General features: G+C 49.2%; 5 protein-coding genes across 5 annotated transcripts; 2 read left to right on the top strand and 3 right to left on the bottom strand.

The window, feature by feature from the left end:
• Nucleotides 1-738: 738 nt before the first annotated feature.
• On the bottom strand, nucleotides 739-2,629 carry BDQ94DRAFT_130000 (uncharacterized protein). Its single transcript, XM_026763941.1, has one exon. The coding sequence runs from the start codon at nucleotides 2,462-2,464 to the stop codon at nucleotides 1,127-1,129; it is 1,338 nt and encodes a 445-aa protein (XP_026628636.1). The 5' UTR covers nucleotides 2,465-2,629; the 3' UTR covers nucleotides 739-1,126.
• A 1,816-nt stretch (nucleotides 2,630-4,445) lies between these two features.
• On the top strand, nucleotides 4,446-7,396 carry BDQ94DRAFT_130003 (uncharacterized protein). Its single transcript, XM_026763942.1, has 3 exons — nucleotides 4,446-4,895; nucleotides 5,253-6,673; nucleotides 6,740-7,396. The coding sequence occupies exons 1-3, from the start codon at nucleotides 4,871-4,873 to the stop codon at nucleotides 7,004-7,006; spliced, it is 1,713 nt and encodes a 570-aa protein (XP_026628635.1). The 5' UTR covers nucleotides 4,446-4,870; the 3' UTR covers nucleotides 7,007-7,396.
• An 82-nt stretch (nucleotides 7,397-7,478) lies between these two features.
• On the bottom strand, nucleotides 7,479-7,963 carry BDQ94DRAFT_130014 (uncharacterized protein). The gene is made up of 2 exons (XM_026763943.1): nucleotides 7,797-7,963; nucleotides 7,479-7,734 (listed from the first exon to the last, which is right to left on the bottom strand). The coding sequence occupies exons 1-2, from the start codon at nucleotides 7,928-7,930 to the stop codon at nucleotides 7,650-7,652; spliced, it is 219 nt and encodes a 72-aa protein (XP_026628634.1). The 5' UTR covers nucleotides 7,931-7,963; the 3' UTR covers nucleotides 7,479-7,649.
• Nucleotides 7,964-9,959: 1,996 nt separating this feature from the next.
• BDQ94DRAFT_139908 (uncharacterized protein) lies at nucleotides 9,960-10,839 on the bottom strand. Its single transcript, XM_026765522.1, has one exon. The coding sequence runs from the start codon at nucleotides 10,665-10,667 to the stop codon at nucleotides 10,404-10,406; it is 264 nt and encodes an 87-aa protein (XP_026628633.1). The 5' UTR covers nucleotides 10,668-10,839; the 3' UTR covers nucleotides 9,960-10,403.
• A 3,140-nt stretch (nucleotides 10,840-13,979) lies between these two features.
• BDQ94DRAFT_129861 (uncharacterized protein) lies at nucleotides 13,980-14,394 on the top strand. The gene has a single exon (XM_026763940.1). It carries the CDS (start codon nucleotides 14,086-14,088, stop codon nucleotides 14,296-14,298), a length of 213 nt encoding a protein of 70 aa, XP_026628632.1. The 5' UTR covers nucleotides 13,980-14,085; the 3' UTR covers nucleotides 14,299-14,394.
• Nucleotides 14,395-15,134: the final 740 nt, after the last annotated feature.

The raw sequence follows: 15,134 nt of genomic DNA, 5'->3' as shown, positions 1-15,134 counted from the left end.
CTTTCTTCACTCTCATAAATGGACTAATACCTTCCCCCCTCTATCTATGGATGTAGAAAAATGTTCTTGTCGATTTCCATCATTTAAATTACCTCTTTTCACTGGAAATTCTCAGAATTCCACCCTTCAATTTTGTTTTCTTCTATTTCGTCTCTTCTAACATCTCAGCTGTTCAACTAGGTCTGTGTGGAACAGCCTCCACCGCACTACTACTAGTAGCTTAGCCTTGAATTTTCCGTTGGGGCTATTTCCAGACGGAAAAGTTGTATGTGAGTCTAAATGTCAAATTGAAAACTAAAGTCTGATGTTGATGGTATATACGTATATATATGTATACTTATTGATATTCCATTGATCAGAAGTAGTGCTGCTTCTCTATTACTACTTACTAGTAGGGATGAATTTTCAAGGAGGCGGTTGCGGTGGGGAATCGCGGGGGTAGATTCAGTACTAGTTGAATGAGAATATATATCCACTGCCATCACACTCCCTTTATTTCAGTTCGTAAAACCGAACGTTGAAGGGGGTTAAAGAATGCTGCGAAGAAAATAAAATTGAAAGGCAATTTCGATTTTTATTTAATAATTGGAACTTGAGCTAGGTAACGGCCGAATCAGATGCTACAAGGGTTGAATCTATATGTTTAACTTATGATGATTGGTATGGCGTTCAGCATATGTATCTCCATTTCATAAAGGTTTGGTCTACTTAGTACTACAAATAGTATTACTAGAAGATGGATATGTGACTAGGCTGTATCATATTCGAAATAGGAATTTTGGAAATTGTATTCGCACACGACAATTGCACATGTAATTATCGTACACATACAAATACAGCCGTGGGAGCATGGCACACCCTTACTTACCCTTCGCTACTCACCACCTGCGTGCCATGCCTGATAATAACCAGAACCAATCATAAGTAAAATACATATACATCTATCCTGAAGTAAAATCCGCTCCATCTCTCTGCATTCCCTGCTCAACGAACCAAACGGGAACTCCATATGCTTGATCGAAGAGGATAGCGTGGACTCATGTCGCGTATCTCGTGTGCTTCTCCGTGTCCTACACTCTGTGTGCGGGCAGCAAAAAGCTCTATCTTCTCTCTCCTCAGCCGTAAGTTAGACGTGCCCCACCGGTATGGCGGTAGAACTACGCCTGTGCATACCGTGGGGTGGACATTCCAGATCAAAGGGGTCACTGCGCGTGCTTAGTCTGGCCATGGGCTCGCATGCTTCTAGCTCAGCCACGGTGAACGGGTAGCTGAGTCGCTGCAGGCTACTTCCCGCACTGCTCCGCCCCGGGAGGTGGACCGTACTGCCTAAGCTGCGATCACTATGCATGGAGTACCAGGCAGCTGACGCGGGTCGCTGCGACATGTATGATTGTCGCATGACGACAGTGTGACTTGGAGCGGCATCAGCGAACGGGTTGCGGAGCGTCCCCGCGGTGCTGGGAACGCCACTACCACGCGACACATACTTGATCTCCGCAGAGTCTAGGAAAGGGTTTGTATCGGAGAGGATGTTCGGACCGGAAGGGGTCCGACGCGCTTGGTAGCTCTTGGCCGGAATTGATACCGGGAACATAGCGCGAAGAGGGCTGGAGGGGGTAGAGGAGTTGTCGGTGAAAGATGACCCGCACGACTGATATACTTGATGTGAGCCTGCTGAGGAAGTAGCCGGACTGCGGTCATCTTGCAGGTGTTCTTCACTCGTGCCAGTGACCAACTCGTCACGGGGTTTGCGCCGCTTGTGACGCATCACGAAATAACCTATTGCAAGCGCAAGAGCAACAAAAGCTACACCTCCTAGAACGCCTCCCAAGATTGCGCGCAGTGAGGAGTGAGAGTCACCATGATTCGACTGATCTATGTAGCCATGCGACGAGCTATTGGCTGAAGTGACAGCGCTAGTTACTGCTGAGTGTGGAATAAACGAAGTAGAAGAGCTGTGAGGGTACTGTGTCGTTGACATCGTTGACGTTATGGGGCTTAGTACATCAGTGGAGGATTCTGATGTCGACATGGGCGTTTGGTAACTTGATATTGAACTTGTCCGTGAGGACACAGGCATATGCAAATGAGTGCCATCCTCCGTGTGTGTTTGTATGAGATTGTAGTCGCTGGGATTTGCCAGGATAGAGGATGCAGTTGTCGCCGGGACGACCACTGAGTCACCAACCGATGGTTGTGACGACTTTGTAGCCGTGGCATCTGTAAGAGCTTCTGCAGCTGCAGCTGTTGAATGCCATGTGTTGGACGGGGAGGGCTCGATTGACAATGAGCTCTCGGTCGAGGACGCGGGGACCGGATTTGTGAATGAGGGAGAGGAAGCGGCTGAGGTGAAGGAAGAACTGGTGATTACTGGTGCAGAAGACACTATTATGTTGGAGTGTCGAGGAACCTTAGTTGCACATCTCGAACTCTGATGGAGAACCGCAGAGCTCGACCTGGACATGTCGCCAAGCCCGCAGGCCGGAGGACGCAAAAAGTACTTTGCTGGATCAAGAAGGGGAAGAAGAGAAGAACGTGGCCTGCATGAAGAACCAGGTATGATTGTAAAGTAACAAAAGAGGGAATCCCTGGATTTAAGGCCGCTGGCGCGTAAAAGAGCGGGGGGAGGCCGCGGGCAAAGGTGGTACTTGATATTGTAGTGAATGACCGGCTCACGAAGGTATGGAAAGAGTGAACAAACGGAAGCCGTGGGTACAGTCGAAGAAAGCAGATACACACATGCTAAGGCCGACTCATTGCTGATTCTCTCTACCGGGAGGAGACAGGCAGGCCATGACAGCAGATGTCAGAGGCAATAGCCTGGAGGTGGTGCACCTGTTTCAGGATAGGCTGGTGAGGCGGGAGGGCCAAAAACGCGTGAGATTTCGATCACACGTGAAGAAAGAAGAGAGATTCAGATATATTGAAGAAGCTATAAAAAAAGAAGGCTGTGAAGGAGCAGGGATGGGAACGAGAAGAGAAGAGGACCAGGGTCCCTGGAAACAAACAAAAAGCAGGCCATTGTGTTTGGCCAAGCGCCATGTACAGGTGGGCCAACAAACCGGCTGTGACGACAGGAAGCAGGGGGGTGTGTGGAAGAAATTGCTGCCCTTGAGGAAGTGGATGAAACCGCAGTCATCCAAGACATCCAATCCGCGATGCAGAGGCAGCTCTAACGAAGGTGCTGGGCGGCATTAGTCGCTGGCCAGAGAGGGGGGTTTGGGCCCCTCGCCCCTCGCGTTGTGTTAACGGCCCTTGAGGGTGGTCAGGAACCACCAGACGTTGGAACGGTCTTATTGGATTATGGAAGGGGGTGGAGAGGGGGATAAGCCTAGGGAACCAAAGTCAGTCACAACATGGCACATCGAATGGATTCATCTATCTGACGGAGCTGAACCATGCTGAATAGTGGACGATGGGATAGATGGATAGATGGAAAAAGGGCGATGATGGAGATGATGGACTGATTGGGTCCATTGCCTGATTGGATTAATTAAGTAATGGTGAGGAAAATGTGATTGGCAGATATTCATTGGCTGTTGGCGCCAATCAAGTGGGGGCCCCGTGACTGAGTTACTCTTTTGGGACAACCCAGTCAGCCACCGCTAATCCACTTCCACATTAGTGCCATCATGTGCAGGCTGAGTCAGTATGAACTAGCCTGATTGGGACAGTCCCATCTTTCGGATGAAGAATTGATCAGTTGGTCCTTGTCCGAGAGACGATCAGACGTTGACAGCTATAGTGGCATCTACTGGGTGCAAATCATACTTAGACTCAATTCTCGGATTTCAAATCTCATGAAATCACCCACGAGGTGACCTAATCGATTTATATGTATGCATGATAATATCCCCGGATATGGACGGAGTTGCACTTGCGCCATACTCGAGAAGAGGAGACAGAATTGCCACCGCGGGACTTGTGATCTCCATCTTCCCTTCCAGGGATCACGTCTACTACAGTCCCCTCCTTCACCCAGAATTGGGGGGGCATGTATTGGTCGAAACGCCATCAGGAAAGGGTGGATCGGAAGTCAATTGACATCACAGCCCATAGAGAGGGTTTCTGTTCTTTCGAAGAGCCCAAGAATGGGGGAGGGCGCTGGGCAGCCATGGTTATCCCCATACTTTTTCCTTCCCCCGCAATATTGGGCCCGGGGAAATCGCCAGGCACCTTCTCGGCGGGTAAAATAGAATTCAGAGGCAAAAATGTTTAGTGGATTTACGGATGGATGAAATGAATGGATACGTATTGGCGATAAGATGGGAAGGGAAGAAAGGGAACGAATTGAATGGGTCCAACTCCACTTGGAGGGGAGCATGATGGATTCCATGAAGCCCGGGAGTGTCGAAGGACTAACGAGAGGCTAAGGCAAACTGAAGGCGACTAACCATTTGACCATTCGACTCTTTCTTTCACTGCTATCTTATTTCAATGCATGCACTTCCCCCTCTCTCTCTCTCCCTCTCCACTGCCATCCTCGCCTTTATCCAACATCCATCCAACAATTCCCACTGCCTCTTCTCCTCCATTCCTGGTTGCCACTATCGGTTAACAACAAAGTCCCATTCTTTCCGCTGACTGGTTCATCTGCTTTCCACTACTTGATTTCCGCCCTCTCATTTGTCTTTCCTCCTGTGTGCCTCGTGCTTCTCTTATTTTCCCCCCACTGCCGGTTAGTTTCACATCGCAAAGTGATGAACTAAAGCCACTCAGCCTCCATCTAGTGCTGAGATCTCGCATCGCATCCACATCGCATCCCTTTTTAGTCTGTTGATTCGGTTCCATTCGGCGCATAGAGTACTAGAGAAGCCACAAACCATCACTGGTTCCCGTTCCGCCTTCCCGCACTCTAATTACGGGCATCATGTTTGGCTGGTGTAGTACCTTGGGTAAGCTTCGCCCTCCCGCTCGGTCGTCAATCGCCTTCCCCTTGCTTTCTTTACAGAGTCGTCTCGTCTCTTGTGCGCTTCCTTCTGCTTTCTATGAGTCGTGCGGAATTGGCGTGGGCCCATCGGAAAGTGCTTAGAGTGGTGTTGGTGGTGGTGTGATGATGGAGAGTCCCGGTCGCTGACCCGGTCGCGCCTTGTCCCATCGTCTCCAGCTTCTAAGAGACAACTTGTGTGTCAGCATTTGATCCATGTTCAATTGCATTTATGGCCCCCAACCCTCCAGGCCTGCTGTCAGCCTGGCTGACTGACCTGAGCGCACTCACAGAGCCCACTCGCTGATACTGACACGCGATGCAGGCCTGCCCTCCGTGAGCTCAGAGCCGGAGAAAGAGCGCCGTCCTCCTCCCGCCCCCACGCCCCTTGACTTCCCCGTCTACCAGCTACCGGAACTTTCGGATAAGGACCCGGAGGCTACTCTGTCGAGACTGAGTGAAGTGCTGGCGTCAATTCGACGGCCACAGGATATCAACACGCAGAAATTCGAGGCGCTCAATCTGAGACTAGAAGAGAATGTGTCTGCAGCAGACATCGTTCGTCCGAGCGGGGCAAATACAGCTCCTCCGCTCCCTTGGGATAACTTGTCAGCTCGCTCATCCCCGGTAGATGAGGATGGCTGTCCTATCCTGATGGACAACGGCAATTCATATCCCTCCCGAGACCGATTCGAGGCGTTGCAGAACGAGCTCCTACTGGATAACGATGACGCTTTCAGAGAGGTGGGCAGACTGCCGCCCCGCGACGGGCGTCCAAGGGTGCGTGTGGCTCAAACGAGAAAATTCTGGACAGGCCTAGAACGGATGGCCCAATATTGGGATACCAGTTTGGACGAGTACTACGAGCGCCCGAAATCGCCGCCCCCACCGGCAGAGCAAGAAGAAGGCACAGACAAGATGCAGACGGATGGGGATGCCCAACCGCCAGCGGCCGAAGACAATTCGGAAACATCCATGGACGTCGACCCAGCGCCGCCTGCAGAAGCGACAAAAGACGGTTCACAGGCGCAGCCAGACACAAAGGAAGAAATGGTTACTATGTACAAGGGCCGCCGTCTTGGTGCCGGACACGAGATGCCAGAGGATGTGCGCGAGGAGACCGTTCGAGCCTTGGCCGAAATGGCTGCTTGGCCCTTTGGCTGCCAGGCAGCCCCTCCTATCTCTCCACCTCGGCTGGCTGTGAAGACTTTGCTCTTCCCTGTCCGACACACTTTCCAGGCCGCACGATCGCCAAAGGACCGTCAATTGGCGCGAAGCGGTATAATGGAAGGGCCTATCTTTGCAGCTCAGTGCCGACCCGAGACCTCGTGGCGCGGGCCACACGATGCCCCAGGCTCTGGCATGGGAGAAGTGTGTGATTTGCTTCGGGAGGTGGGTGCCATGCTCCTGACAGCTCAGGAACGGGCGAGACAAGGGGAAGCAGAGGTGAGACCAGGTGAAGGCAAGTGGTGGACAACAGTGCCCCGATGGGGCGGCGCCCCCAACGACTCCGTCAGTGACAATGAGAAGGAGACACATGGGGAGGACAAGCTGCCATCGGAGTCTGGATATGCTCGCAAACGCTCCAAGTACGAGCACCCGTTCCTCGCATCGCGTCGACCGAGTTCGGCGCGAAAAATGAGTAACAGCGACAGGTGGAAGATTATTCAGCCTGGGCCGGGTCTTTGGGATAAGCGGATGCGGTATATACAGATTGGAAAGCCGCTTGACAGTGCATTTGACGATGTAAGCGTCCTGCTCCAATGCATGCTTTGTTTAGGTTACATGTATAGAAACTAACTGAAACGGCAGATCTATCTATTGTCCTCTATCAATCATCATGTGTCGATCCTTCATCTGCGTGTACACCGACGATATCTCGAAGTTATCACCAATGGGTCCAGCAACTTCCCGCCTGTAACCGACACGCCGGAGCAACCGTGGTATGTTCTACAGCTACGACGTACCCGGTGGTACGACCTCCTCAAGGGCGAAGACCGTGTGGAGGCGCTGAAGGGAATCTGGCGCATCTTCCACTATCTCCTTCGACAGCAGCCGGAGACTCAGTTTCTGAACTGAGGCTGGGTTGGTGTTCGTGTTTTGACTCTTTTGTTTCATATACCACTTTTGTTCGCATTTGATATTAGACGACCGGAAGCAGCGTCTACATTGCATGGCATGATCAGAGTGTATTATGACGGCTTGGATGTATTTGGCATTACGACATTCAGTTGGGCATTTACTTTGGTTTTTCATCGGCTGAATCGATGTTCCTGTCTTAGATTGACTAGACGTGTGAAAGACTGCTCCACAATAGAAATGCATGATGTTGCACAGGACCCGAGGAGAGGAAATGCGCTCTATTTTAGGCAAATCAATGCATATTCTGTCGGTAACCGCGTCGTCAGTCTCTTGAAGCAGACAGCAGTATGAGTGAGATACCATTGTAACCTGACACCTTCTCACAATAACAGCGCCATACCCGAGATTCCAGAACAAAAAGAAATCAAATCCAAATCAGCTTGTCACTGACAGTCGTGATAATTTGACATGCATCTCACAGACTCTCCTCATCCCCACCCAGCTGTACCCATCTACCTATGACACGCATCGCCCTCCCTCCTTTCCTCGTAGTAGCAGTAGCAGTAGCACCACACTAACCAAGCAAGTAGATAGACAAGTGTAGCTGAGACGGAGAAAAGAATCCGATCATCTCCATCACCTACTTTTTAGTAAGTCCATTTCCAACGTAATCACTTTTTTGGGGGTGGGTGTTCTTCCCCAATCGCAAATCAAATCCATCGCATCTGACACGTACGTGCTAGTCAGTCACATACTCGATGTAGCTTAGCATCTTACTCATACGTACATAAGTCCGAATAGGCCCATTGCATACCTACTTCCTAACGTAGTGCTGTATGAAAGGGGGGAAAAGAAAGAAAGAAAAAAAAATATGTTGCTGATCGTGTACGTTTCTACTTCCACTCGGAATTGTACTTCCATGAAGGGTTGCTTGAAGGTTTTAGTGCTGTGAGGCGAGATTTTACTAACTACTAGACACTTGCTATGTGATTGTAGGAGGGGTTTTATTGTCCTATGGATGGATGGATCACGATAGGATGATCAGCGTCAGCAGACACAACAACAACAACAACAACAATAACAACAATTTGATTTCGATATACTTATCTGCGTATAACTCCGGTATTTGATATTATTCTCTAGTATTACTGTATAGATAGGAAATAAATATAGTATACTGTGAGTAGTGAGTAAGTAGTAAAGTATCCTCTCGGATCCTATTCCCCTTCCCTAATGCCGAAATGCTGCATCCATATCCATCACTGAGCATAAGTAAGTAGTGCTCAGGCCCCTACGATCAAATGACCTTTAGTAAACACTCGATCACAGTGATCGGGCGAACGTGATTGGTTTATCTGTCTTTGATCCTTTCGCATATATCGCAATATACTACGCCCCTACACCATGAATAATGGGGACATTTTTTCATAGATATGCATGTCGGTTAGATGTAGATGGTATTTTGGGTTTTATGGTGGAAAGGTAATTCTAGATGGTGGATTTGATGAGTCGATTTCTCGTCTTTCTATCAAGTTGTTGGGATCGCTTGTTGGTGAGGTGTGTGTGTGCGTGTGTCAGAGTATAGGGTGGGTGATTTGGATTATTGTGTCGATGTTATTCATTTACTGCCTATGTAGCTGTGTGTGTGTGTGTGTGCGTGCAAGTTCCACATATGTGGAAGTAGTCTAAGTCTACTACGCAGTAAGTAAGAACATGACCATCCCCACAAAAGTAAACCATACCCCATACCAAACAACTACTTATTGACTTGACTAGTACCCATCCAGCAAACAATATACATCCACAATCCACAACTCTTAAACATAAATGGTCCGCACCCACTACCCCAGCAAAGCAAAAGCAGGCAAGAAGGCAACGACAGAACCTAAAACCTTAACCACTACTAATTGACATACATATGTACATCTAGACCGATTTCATTGAACATCCTTCAGCCCAGAAAGCATCACTTACAGTCCATATCGTCAAATCCTTCCACTTCATCTCAATCAACCAACCAGAATACTCCGCATAGTGAGGCTCGGATTTGAGCATTTCCTCTCTCGGTTAGAAAGGCTAGTCCAGGTCAGCAGGGGGGGAGGGGGTTATATTAGTCGTGTATTATTGTTGTGTGTGGCGTGTGTGTGTGTGTATGTATTTAATTGAGTATGCAAAAAAAATGGGTGTGTATTTGTTATTGGCGTTGATGTTGACCTTGTTGATTTGATTAGAATTAGAATTACGGGGATTGCTGGGTGATGGGGAATTCGGATTCTTTCTCCGAGATAACTTCTTTTCTATCACCACTTTCTATTTGTGTAGCGGTGGATTTGTAGTTAAGTTTGTGTGATGTGGTATGTCTTTATCATGCTCTATTCAGGTTGTTTCTTAAGGTATGAATTGTATACACTTACGAGGTAGTTAATGGGTAAGTAAGCATTCAATGCATCAAGGTAGCATTGCATGGATTCACATCCCAGACATACCAAAAAAACAAACTAGTTGAAAGTGTGCGTGGCCAGACACACACACACACACACACACCCACACGGATGGGTACCGTTTAGCCCTTAGCTTCAATCCCGAGCGAGCAACCAAGTAACTATCCAAAGGATTCCAGGTCGTCTCCCAAGCTGAATCTCGTCTAGCCTAAACACATGGTTGCTGATCAGGGGGGGAAGGGGGGAAGCGGATACGACACACAGGGCAAGAGCGTACTTTTGAGTCTGACACCTACCACCTACCCAAGTTAAGTAAATGGTAGTAAGTAGTAACTTAGTGTGCAAGCCGGGAGAAATACGAAGGAGTCTTTTACCAATGAGAATGGAGAAAAAGGGTACTTTGAAGTGACTGTCACCTTCCCACTTCTTCCTAGTAGGCAGGAACTAACTAAATATCTAGTTAGTTAACCTGGGGGCTGTTTTGCTCAGCCCCTGAATTTTATTTTAATCTCCAGGCAGACCCGACGGACATGGCATGGGCCATGATGGCTACCCAACTAATGTATCTATATTAATCCTTTCTGCCTTCGTGCGGGACTAAGCCGGGGTGGGTGGTAGTTGGGACTGAGGTCCCGTCAGGTCTTACTCACGCACTCATTATTCGAGTCACTTAGTCTAATCATGTACGGAGTATGCATGGGTAGCAGTCTAGCTGTGTTTACGTGGTGTAGACTAGGTCCTTCCCGTCGCCTAGCTCATACCGTTTAGCCATTGCTCTTCCCTGGCTGGTATCGAGTCACATAGCGGGATCTAGAGACTCGGATCGTCCTGTTGCCCGAGGGTCGCGCTTTGTCCAGATGCTGATCCTCGCAACTTGACATCTCCGCCCATGCGTCGTGGCTATTGGTCCCCCATCCTGGGCACGGTGGGCTTTGGAGATGCCATGGCTTGCTTTATCCCGTTTGCTTCCCAAGGCAGACTTCCTTTTCTAGCCCGTTGCTGCCATCAAAGGAATCAGGGGGGAAAGAGACGGAAAAAGAAAAAGAAAGAAAGATGTAACTGCCACTTACTAGTGAGCCATGGGTAGGGTCGTTTCTCCAAAGTGTCACATGCCCAGTCTCTGCGATCGCAATCAGGAGCGACGGCAGTAATGATAATCGGGACGGCCATTGCGGGACTGCAACGATGCCAGTGCATATGATATGAGTCTTCATCATTGATCATTGTCCTCAACAATCGCATGTATATGCGCATGTACGTCAGAACAGACTACTCCGTTCACATACATAGAATGTAGGTACGATCTTCTCCACTCCCTTCCTTGTTAGCAACTGCGCGCCGTGCCGGACTTGCTCGGCGCGACGCGCTGTGATCGCAAAAAAGGAGGTTGTGGAGGTTCCAGACCGGTGGGAATGTGATGAGTCCAGTGGCGGCTAGGGTGGGAAAAAGTAAAAAAGCAGGCTGGGAAAAACGAAAACCGCGCGCGCTTCGGTTGACTTGCATTGGTAGGCTCTCGTCGCGTGCTAATCCTAGCACCGGGTTGACACCTGTAGCGATCGACTCTGTTGCGCCCATGTCAGGCGAAGCCATGTCCACGGAGAAAGGTTGGTGACAGGTGCTTGATGGCGTTGCAAAGGTGAGAAACCCATCCAATGGGTTCGGGCGTTTCTCCGGCAGGTTTCCAGATTGCGACGGGGGCATCCCCCGCAAAAGAGCTGCTGCTGTCATACCTTCTCGACACCCGTCTGTGGAAACATGTCAAACAGCTTCCCGAACGCGGCCCGTCCAAGCAGCAGTAATGGCCTTTCGTATTACTCGTGAGGCTGACTGGAGGATAGTCACCGAATAGGCTGGGCGAAACCGTCCTACCGTTTACACACAGACCATGATTGACACTATTGGTGCCCGAATGGTGAATGGTCACTTGCCCAGGTGTCTGTGCTGTGTGCATGTGTTAGGGATTGGCAGTCTAGTCGATATGGAGTAGCCTGTCCCAACCGAATCCCTGTGTAGCGTGTGTGGTGTAGTCTGGAGGTGGCGGGAAATCAAGGAACTGAAGCAGCGCTGGTGGAGAGGACAGCTCTCCTCGCTTTGCCTCGAAAGGAGATTGCTCATCGCATTCTCTTTCAAGACAACCTCGCGAGCACGGCGGTATCTTTGTTTTGGGTCTGGGATTAGAGCAAGTTAGCAGCACCTCCTGAGCAGGGAGTAGGAGCAGGACTACTTACCCACTAGTAATGAGCAGGTAAGCTCATCGGCAGAACCGGGCACGCCGGGAACTCTCCACTGGAGCAGCAGGGAAGAATAATCACTAAAGGGAAAATCAAAATACAAAATAAGAAAAAAAACCTGCACATCCCCTTTCGGTTAGCGCCATATGCAGGCATTCCCTCAGCAGATTTCTTACCTGCAGAAATGGATATCGTATGGATCACTACAGGAGATAGATACTAGCCAGTGTCTAACCAGGTAGTAGTCGAAGTTAAGAAATTGATAGTGGAATCTGACATTAGAAATATTTCATTCCTTCAAATATATCCGAATCATATTCGATGTCCCCACGATGCTTCATAGAACACTCTCAATTTGGCCTTGTGTAAGACGTGGTATTCTTGGGCGTCACGTAATCCTAGCTAGGGATTGATTACCACATAATATAAAAGTTATGATACCAGCTGGCTGGCAAGGCACATTATTGAGACCGTCGCTGTGGCACCGAACTCGTAGTACGACTCCTCCCTATTACTGCACGAAATGGGTGCACTGCGCATGCACGCAGTAAGATTCGAAGATCGGTTCCTGGATTCCTCACTGCGCAAGAAGGGCACCGGTCTAACCTACCTACCTCTATCCCTCCATAGGTAGAGCGCTCTTCTTCCCCCCCCCTCGCTTACCCCGATTAGAGCGATCGTTTAGTCTTTCTTGTAGTACAGTAGCTCAATCGATCGCCCCTCGATAAGGTTGGTATGTTAGAGCTTTAGTCGAAAAGTTTGGGGTTCGGAGTCTGGAGTACGGAGCAGCATGAGACAAATCGCAAATCGCATAAAGGAGGGGGCAAAAGATATGGGACAGGTCATTAGGTGGCCGGGAGAAGGATCATTTTGCCACTTGATTGCTCTCACACAGGAATTTGGTGTGGATTACTTACTTACTACTACTTTTACTAGTTTACTACCGATAGGGAGGGAAGCTTCCCAGGAGGCGCGCGGTCCACGTGGTCCATTGTGTACAGTTTACGTTAGCTGTGCTTTCTTCCTGACAACTGGGATGGTATACTGCTAGGTAGCTAACTATGAAGTAAAGGCATATATATATCCAGTGACTAGTACTAGTATGTATGTCACCAACAAAGCATACACGCAATACGTTTCTCCAGTATCCCCAGCTCCAATCCAATACTCTTCCCATGCAACTACATAATTTCCAAGGTTCCTTCCTCTCTAAATCCTGCGATGAGATTGATACGATAAGCAGCCTCATTGCGACACGCCGTAGACAATTGGATCAGCGCAATAACGAGGCTTTAGCTTCCCTTAGACGAGACAATCTCAAATAATTCTCCCTTGGATCGGCATATCATCCATATCCACTATAATACCCTTCAAAGGAAGAGCACTGCCACATCCAGTAGTCATCTCCGTGAGCCATTCCCCGGCTCGACAGACTAGAGACGCTAATTTGGTTTTCTTCTGGAGTCCTTGAGATATGGCTTGGCTGCCTTCAAGGTGTCATTTGTGAATCGATTTTCGGTGATCGAAGCATGTTGATCAAATTGATATCGCGCGGTTGCGACATACTCCACCACCACCACCCCCATCACCTCCTCCTCATCCACCTCCACGGTGGCCACTCTTTCAGATGAATGACTTTTATGAACTTTAGCAACCAATATTACGCCAAGGAATCCCAGCCTCACTTTTTTTTGTCTCTAGCGATCCTACCGCCCAGTAGAATTATGATCCGCTCCGAACCACCCTCTCGGAGTCACAAGGCGGGCAGTCCCGCTGTCACCTCTTTTTCTCATAAAAAAGAATTGGTGCGGGTGTGTGTAGTAAGTGTACATGTGTCCTGGACACTGAGGGCTTAGATAGTTGCCCAGCCGATCCCCGTCGATTGGTGCTCCCGTATACGGGCAATTAATCTAAGTCGTTATCGGACGGTCTGACCAGGCCCGAACACCCTTCCCCCTCCCATAAGGCATCTGGTTTGGCACATCTCATGACCTTGAGAGAAAGAGTCAGGAGTCAGGATACTTGCCCGGTCTAGTGAGGGGTAAGGGAGCTTGATGGTCCTTGCTGGACAAATGATAGGCCTGAGACATGGAATTGATCTGCAATTTGGGTCTGGCGAAGATTTACCTGTAATCGGTCTAGGAATGGCGCCCGGACCTCGTGATGACCGCATCCCATTCCATCTTTCCATTTGCTGGTCGCCTTTTCCACATATCCTTAGGTCTGAGTGGGTTAAGGGTAGCCTGGTAGGTAGCTAGCTAGCTACATACTAGCCAGGCAGACTCTTCAGCCAACGCCAACTTACCGACCACCGTGGACGGTACGGAGAACCCCGTCCTGGCATGTGTTTGCATTAAGTCAGGTAGTAGTAGGCCGGAGTTTCGGCAGCTAAGTTTACTGTAATATGGTGCTTGCGCCGGAGTTTTCTGCTGTCAAGGAAATCCCGCGGGTTACAGACGTAGTTGCGTTGTGTTGGGGATCGGACTCTCCTTGTGTTGCTTGCTGTTGGTACGTAGCTCCAGATCTTCTTTTATTTTATTTTTATCTTTTTCCTTTATTTTTTCCCCTTAGTTTTTCTTCTTCGGTAACATGGGCCCCCAAGCAGACAAATGACTGAAATAGGTCTGGCAAATTCCAATCTTGAGATGGCGCTTACTACCTACTTACCTACCTGTTTGCTACTAGCACTAGGTCGTTCGCAGAACAAATCCCGGGGGTTCATATCAGGTTAGACAACAACATCAGCCATGGGCACTAGCACCAGGATGTTTTCTCACCAAATGTGTATCGTCCCCTCTCCCCAATCCAATGTCCATTTCCAATAGCCACAGTGTCTACCCGTGTAACCCCAGTAAAAAACGTCGAGCGATGTGTAGTAAAGGACAGGGCTATCCCTTGCTTCTGGCACCTGACCATTCCACTACTACTACTTTGAGAGAAAGAGAGAAAGAGAGAGAGAGAGAGAGAGAGAGAGAGAAAGAGTCAGAGAGTAGGCCTTCTCCTCCGGCCCTACTTGCCGCATAGGTGTAGTACGGCGCACAGTATGCACATCATTTGCTACTAACTTTTGCCAGTCGACCCAGCCTTGCAGGATCTCCATTCAAAGGGAGAACCTGAACGGAAAGAAATCGTGCGACTCCATTCTTAGTCCATGCATACGATAAGTCGGTGGTGAATCGGGCGGGTGTATTAAGTATGGTTAGAGTTAGTTCTTCTTACTGTAACTATGAAGGGAGCCTGGCGCCATCGGTCCTTTTTTTTCCCTTAAACTTTTTTCTTAGTTTTTTTCTTGTCTTGGGAACTGCTGAAATCTCAAAGACAGACCAGACCCAACATGCCGCCAGCCGATGGTGGGTTCCAGGAGACGGGATCATGGAACGTCACTAAAGGCGGATCGACCGAATGGGGAGACAAGCTGGTGAATTCGTTGGCTCTCCGAAGCCAGAAATGGGT

This window comes from Aspergillus welwitschiae, assembly GCF_003344945.1.
Source record: "Aspergillus welwitschiae strain CBS 139.54b unplaced genomic scaffold BDQ94scaffold_9, whole genome shotgun sequence".
NCBI classification, from domain to species: domain Eukaryota; kingdom Fungi; phylum Ascomycota; class Eurotiomycetes; order Eurotiales; family Aspergillaceae; genus Aspergillus; species Aspergillus welwitschiae.
The sequence above is the reverse complement of the archived record's forward strand: the minus strand, read 5'-3'. Positions and strand labels throughout refer to the sequence as shown.

What these genes read in the sequence shown, in the direction of transcription:
- BDQ94DRAFT_130000 (XM_026763941.1), bottom strand. Translation starts at nt 2,464, where the DNA reads ATGTCCAGGTCGAGCTCTGCGGTTCTCCATCAGAGTTCGAGATGTGCA.
- BDQ94DRAFT_130003 (XM_026763942.1), top strand. Translation starts at nt 4,871, where the DNA reads ATGTTTGGCTGGTGTAGTACCTTGG. An exon ending in TGGCTGGTGTAGTACCTTGG is followed by an intron (nt 4,896 to 5,252) that starts GTAAGCTTCGCC and finishes CACGCGATGCAG; the next exon opens with GCCTGCCCTCCGTGAGCTCA. An exon ending in TTGACAGTGCATTTGACGAT is followed by an intron (nt 6,674 to 6,739) that starts GTAAGCGTCCTG and finishes CTGAAACGGCAG; the next exon opens with ATCTATCTATTGTCCTCTAT.
- BDQ94DRAFT_130014 (XM_026763943.1), bottom strand. Translation starts at nt 7,930, where the DNA reads ATGGAAGTACAATTCCGAGTGGAAGTAGAAACGTACACGATCAGCAAC. An exon ending in ATGGGCCTATTCGGACTTAT is followed by an intron (nt 7,735 to 7,796) that starts GTACGTATGAGT and finishes CGTACGTGTCAG; the next exon opens with ATGCGATGGATTTGATTTGC.
- BDQ94DRAFT_139908 (XM_026765522.1), bottom strand. Translation starts at nt 10,667, where the DNA reads ATGATGAAGACTCATATCATATGCACTGGCATCGTTGCAGTCCCGCAA.
- BDQ94DRAFT_129861 (XM_026763940.1), top strand. Translation starts at nt 14,086, where the DNA reads ATGGTGCTTGCGCCGGAGTTTTCTGCTGTCAAGGAAATCCCGCGGGTT.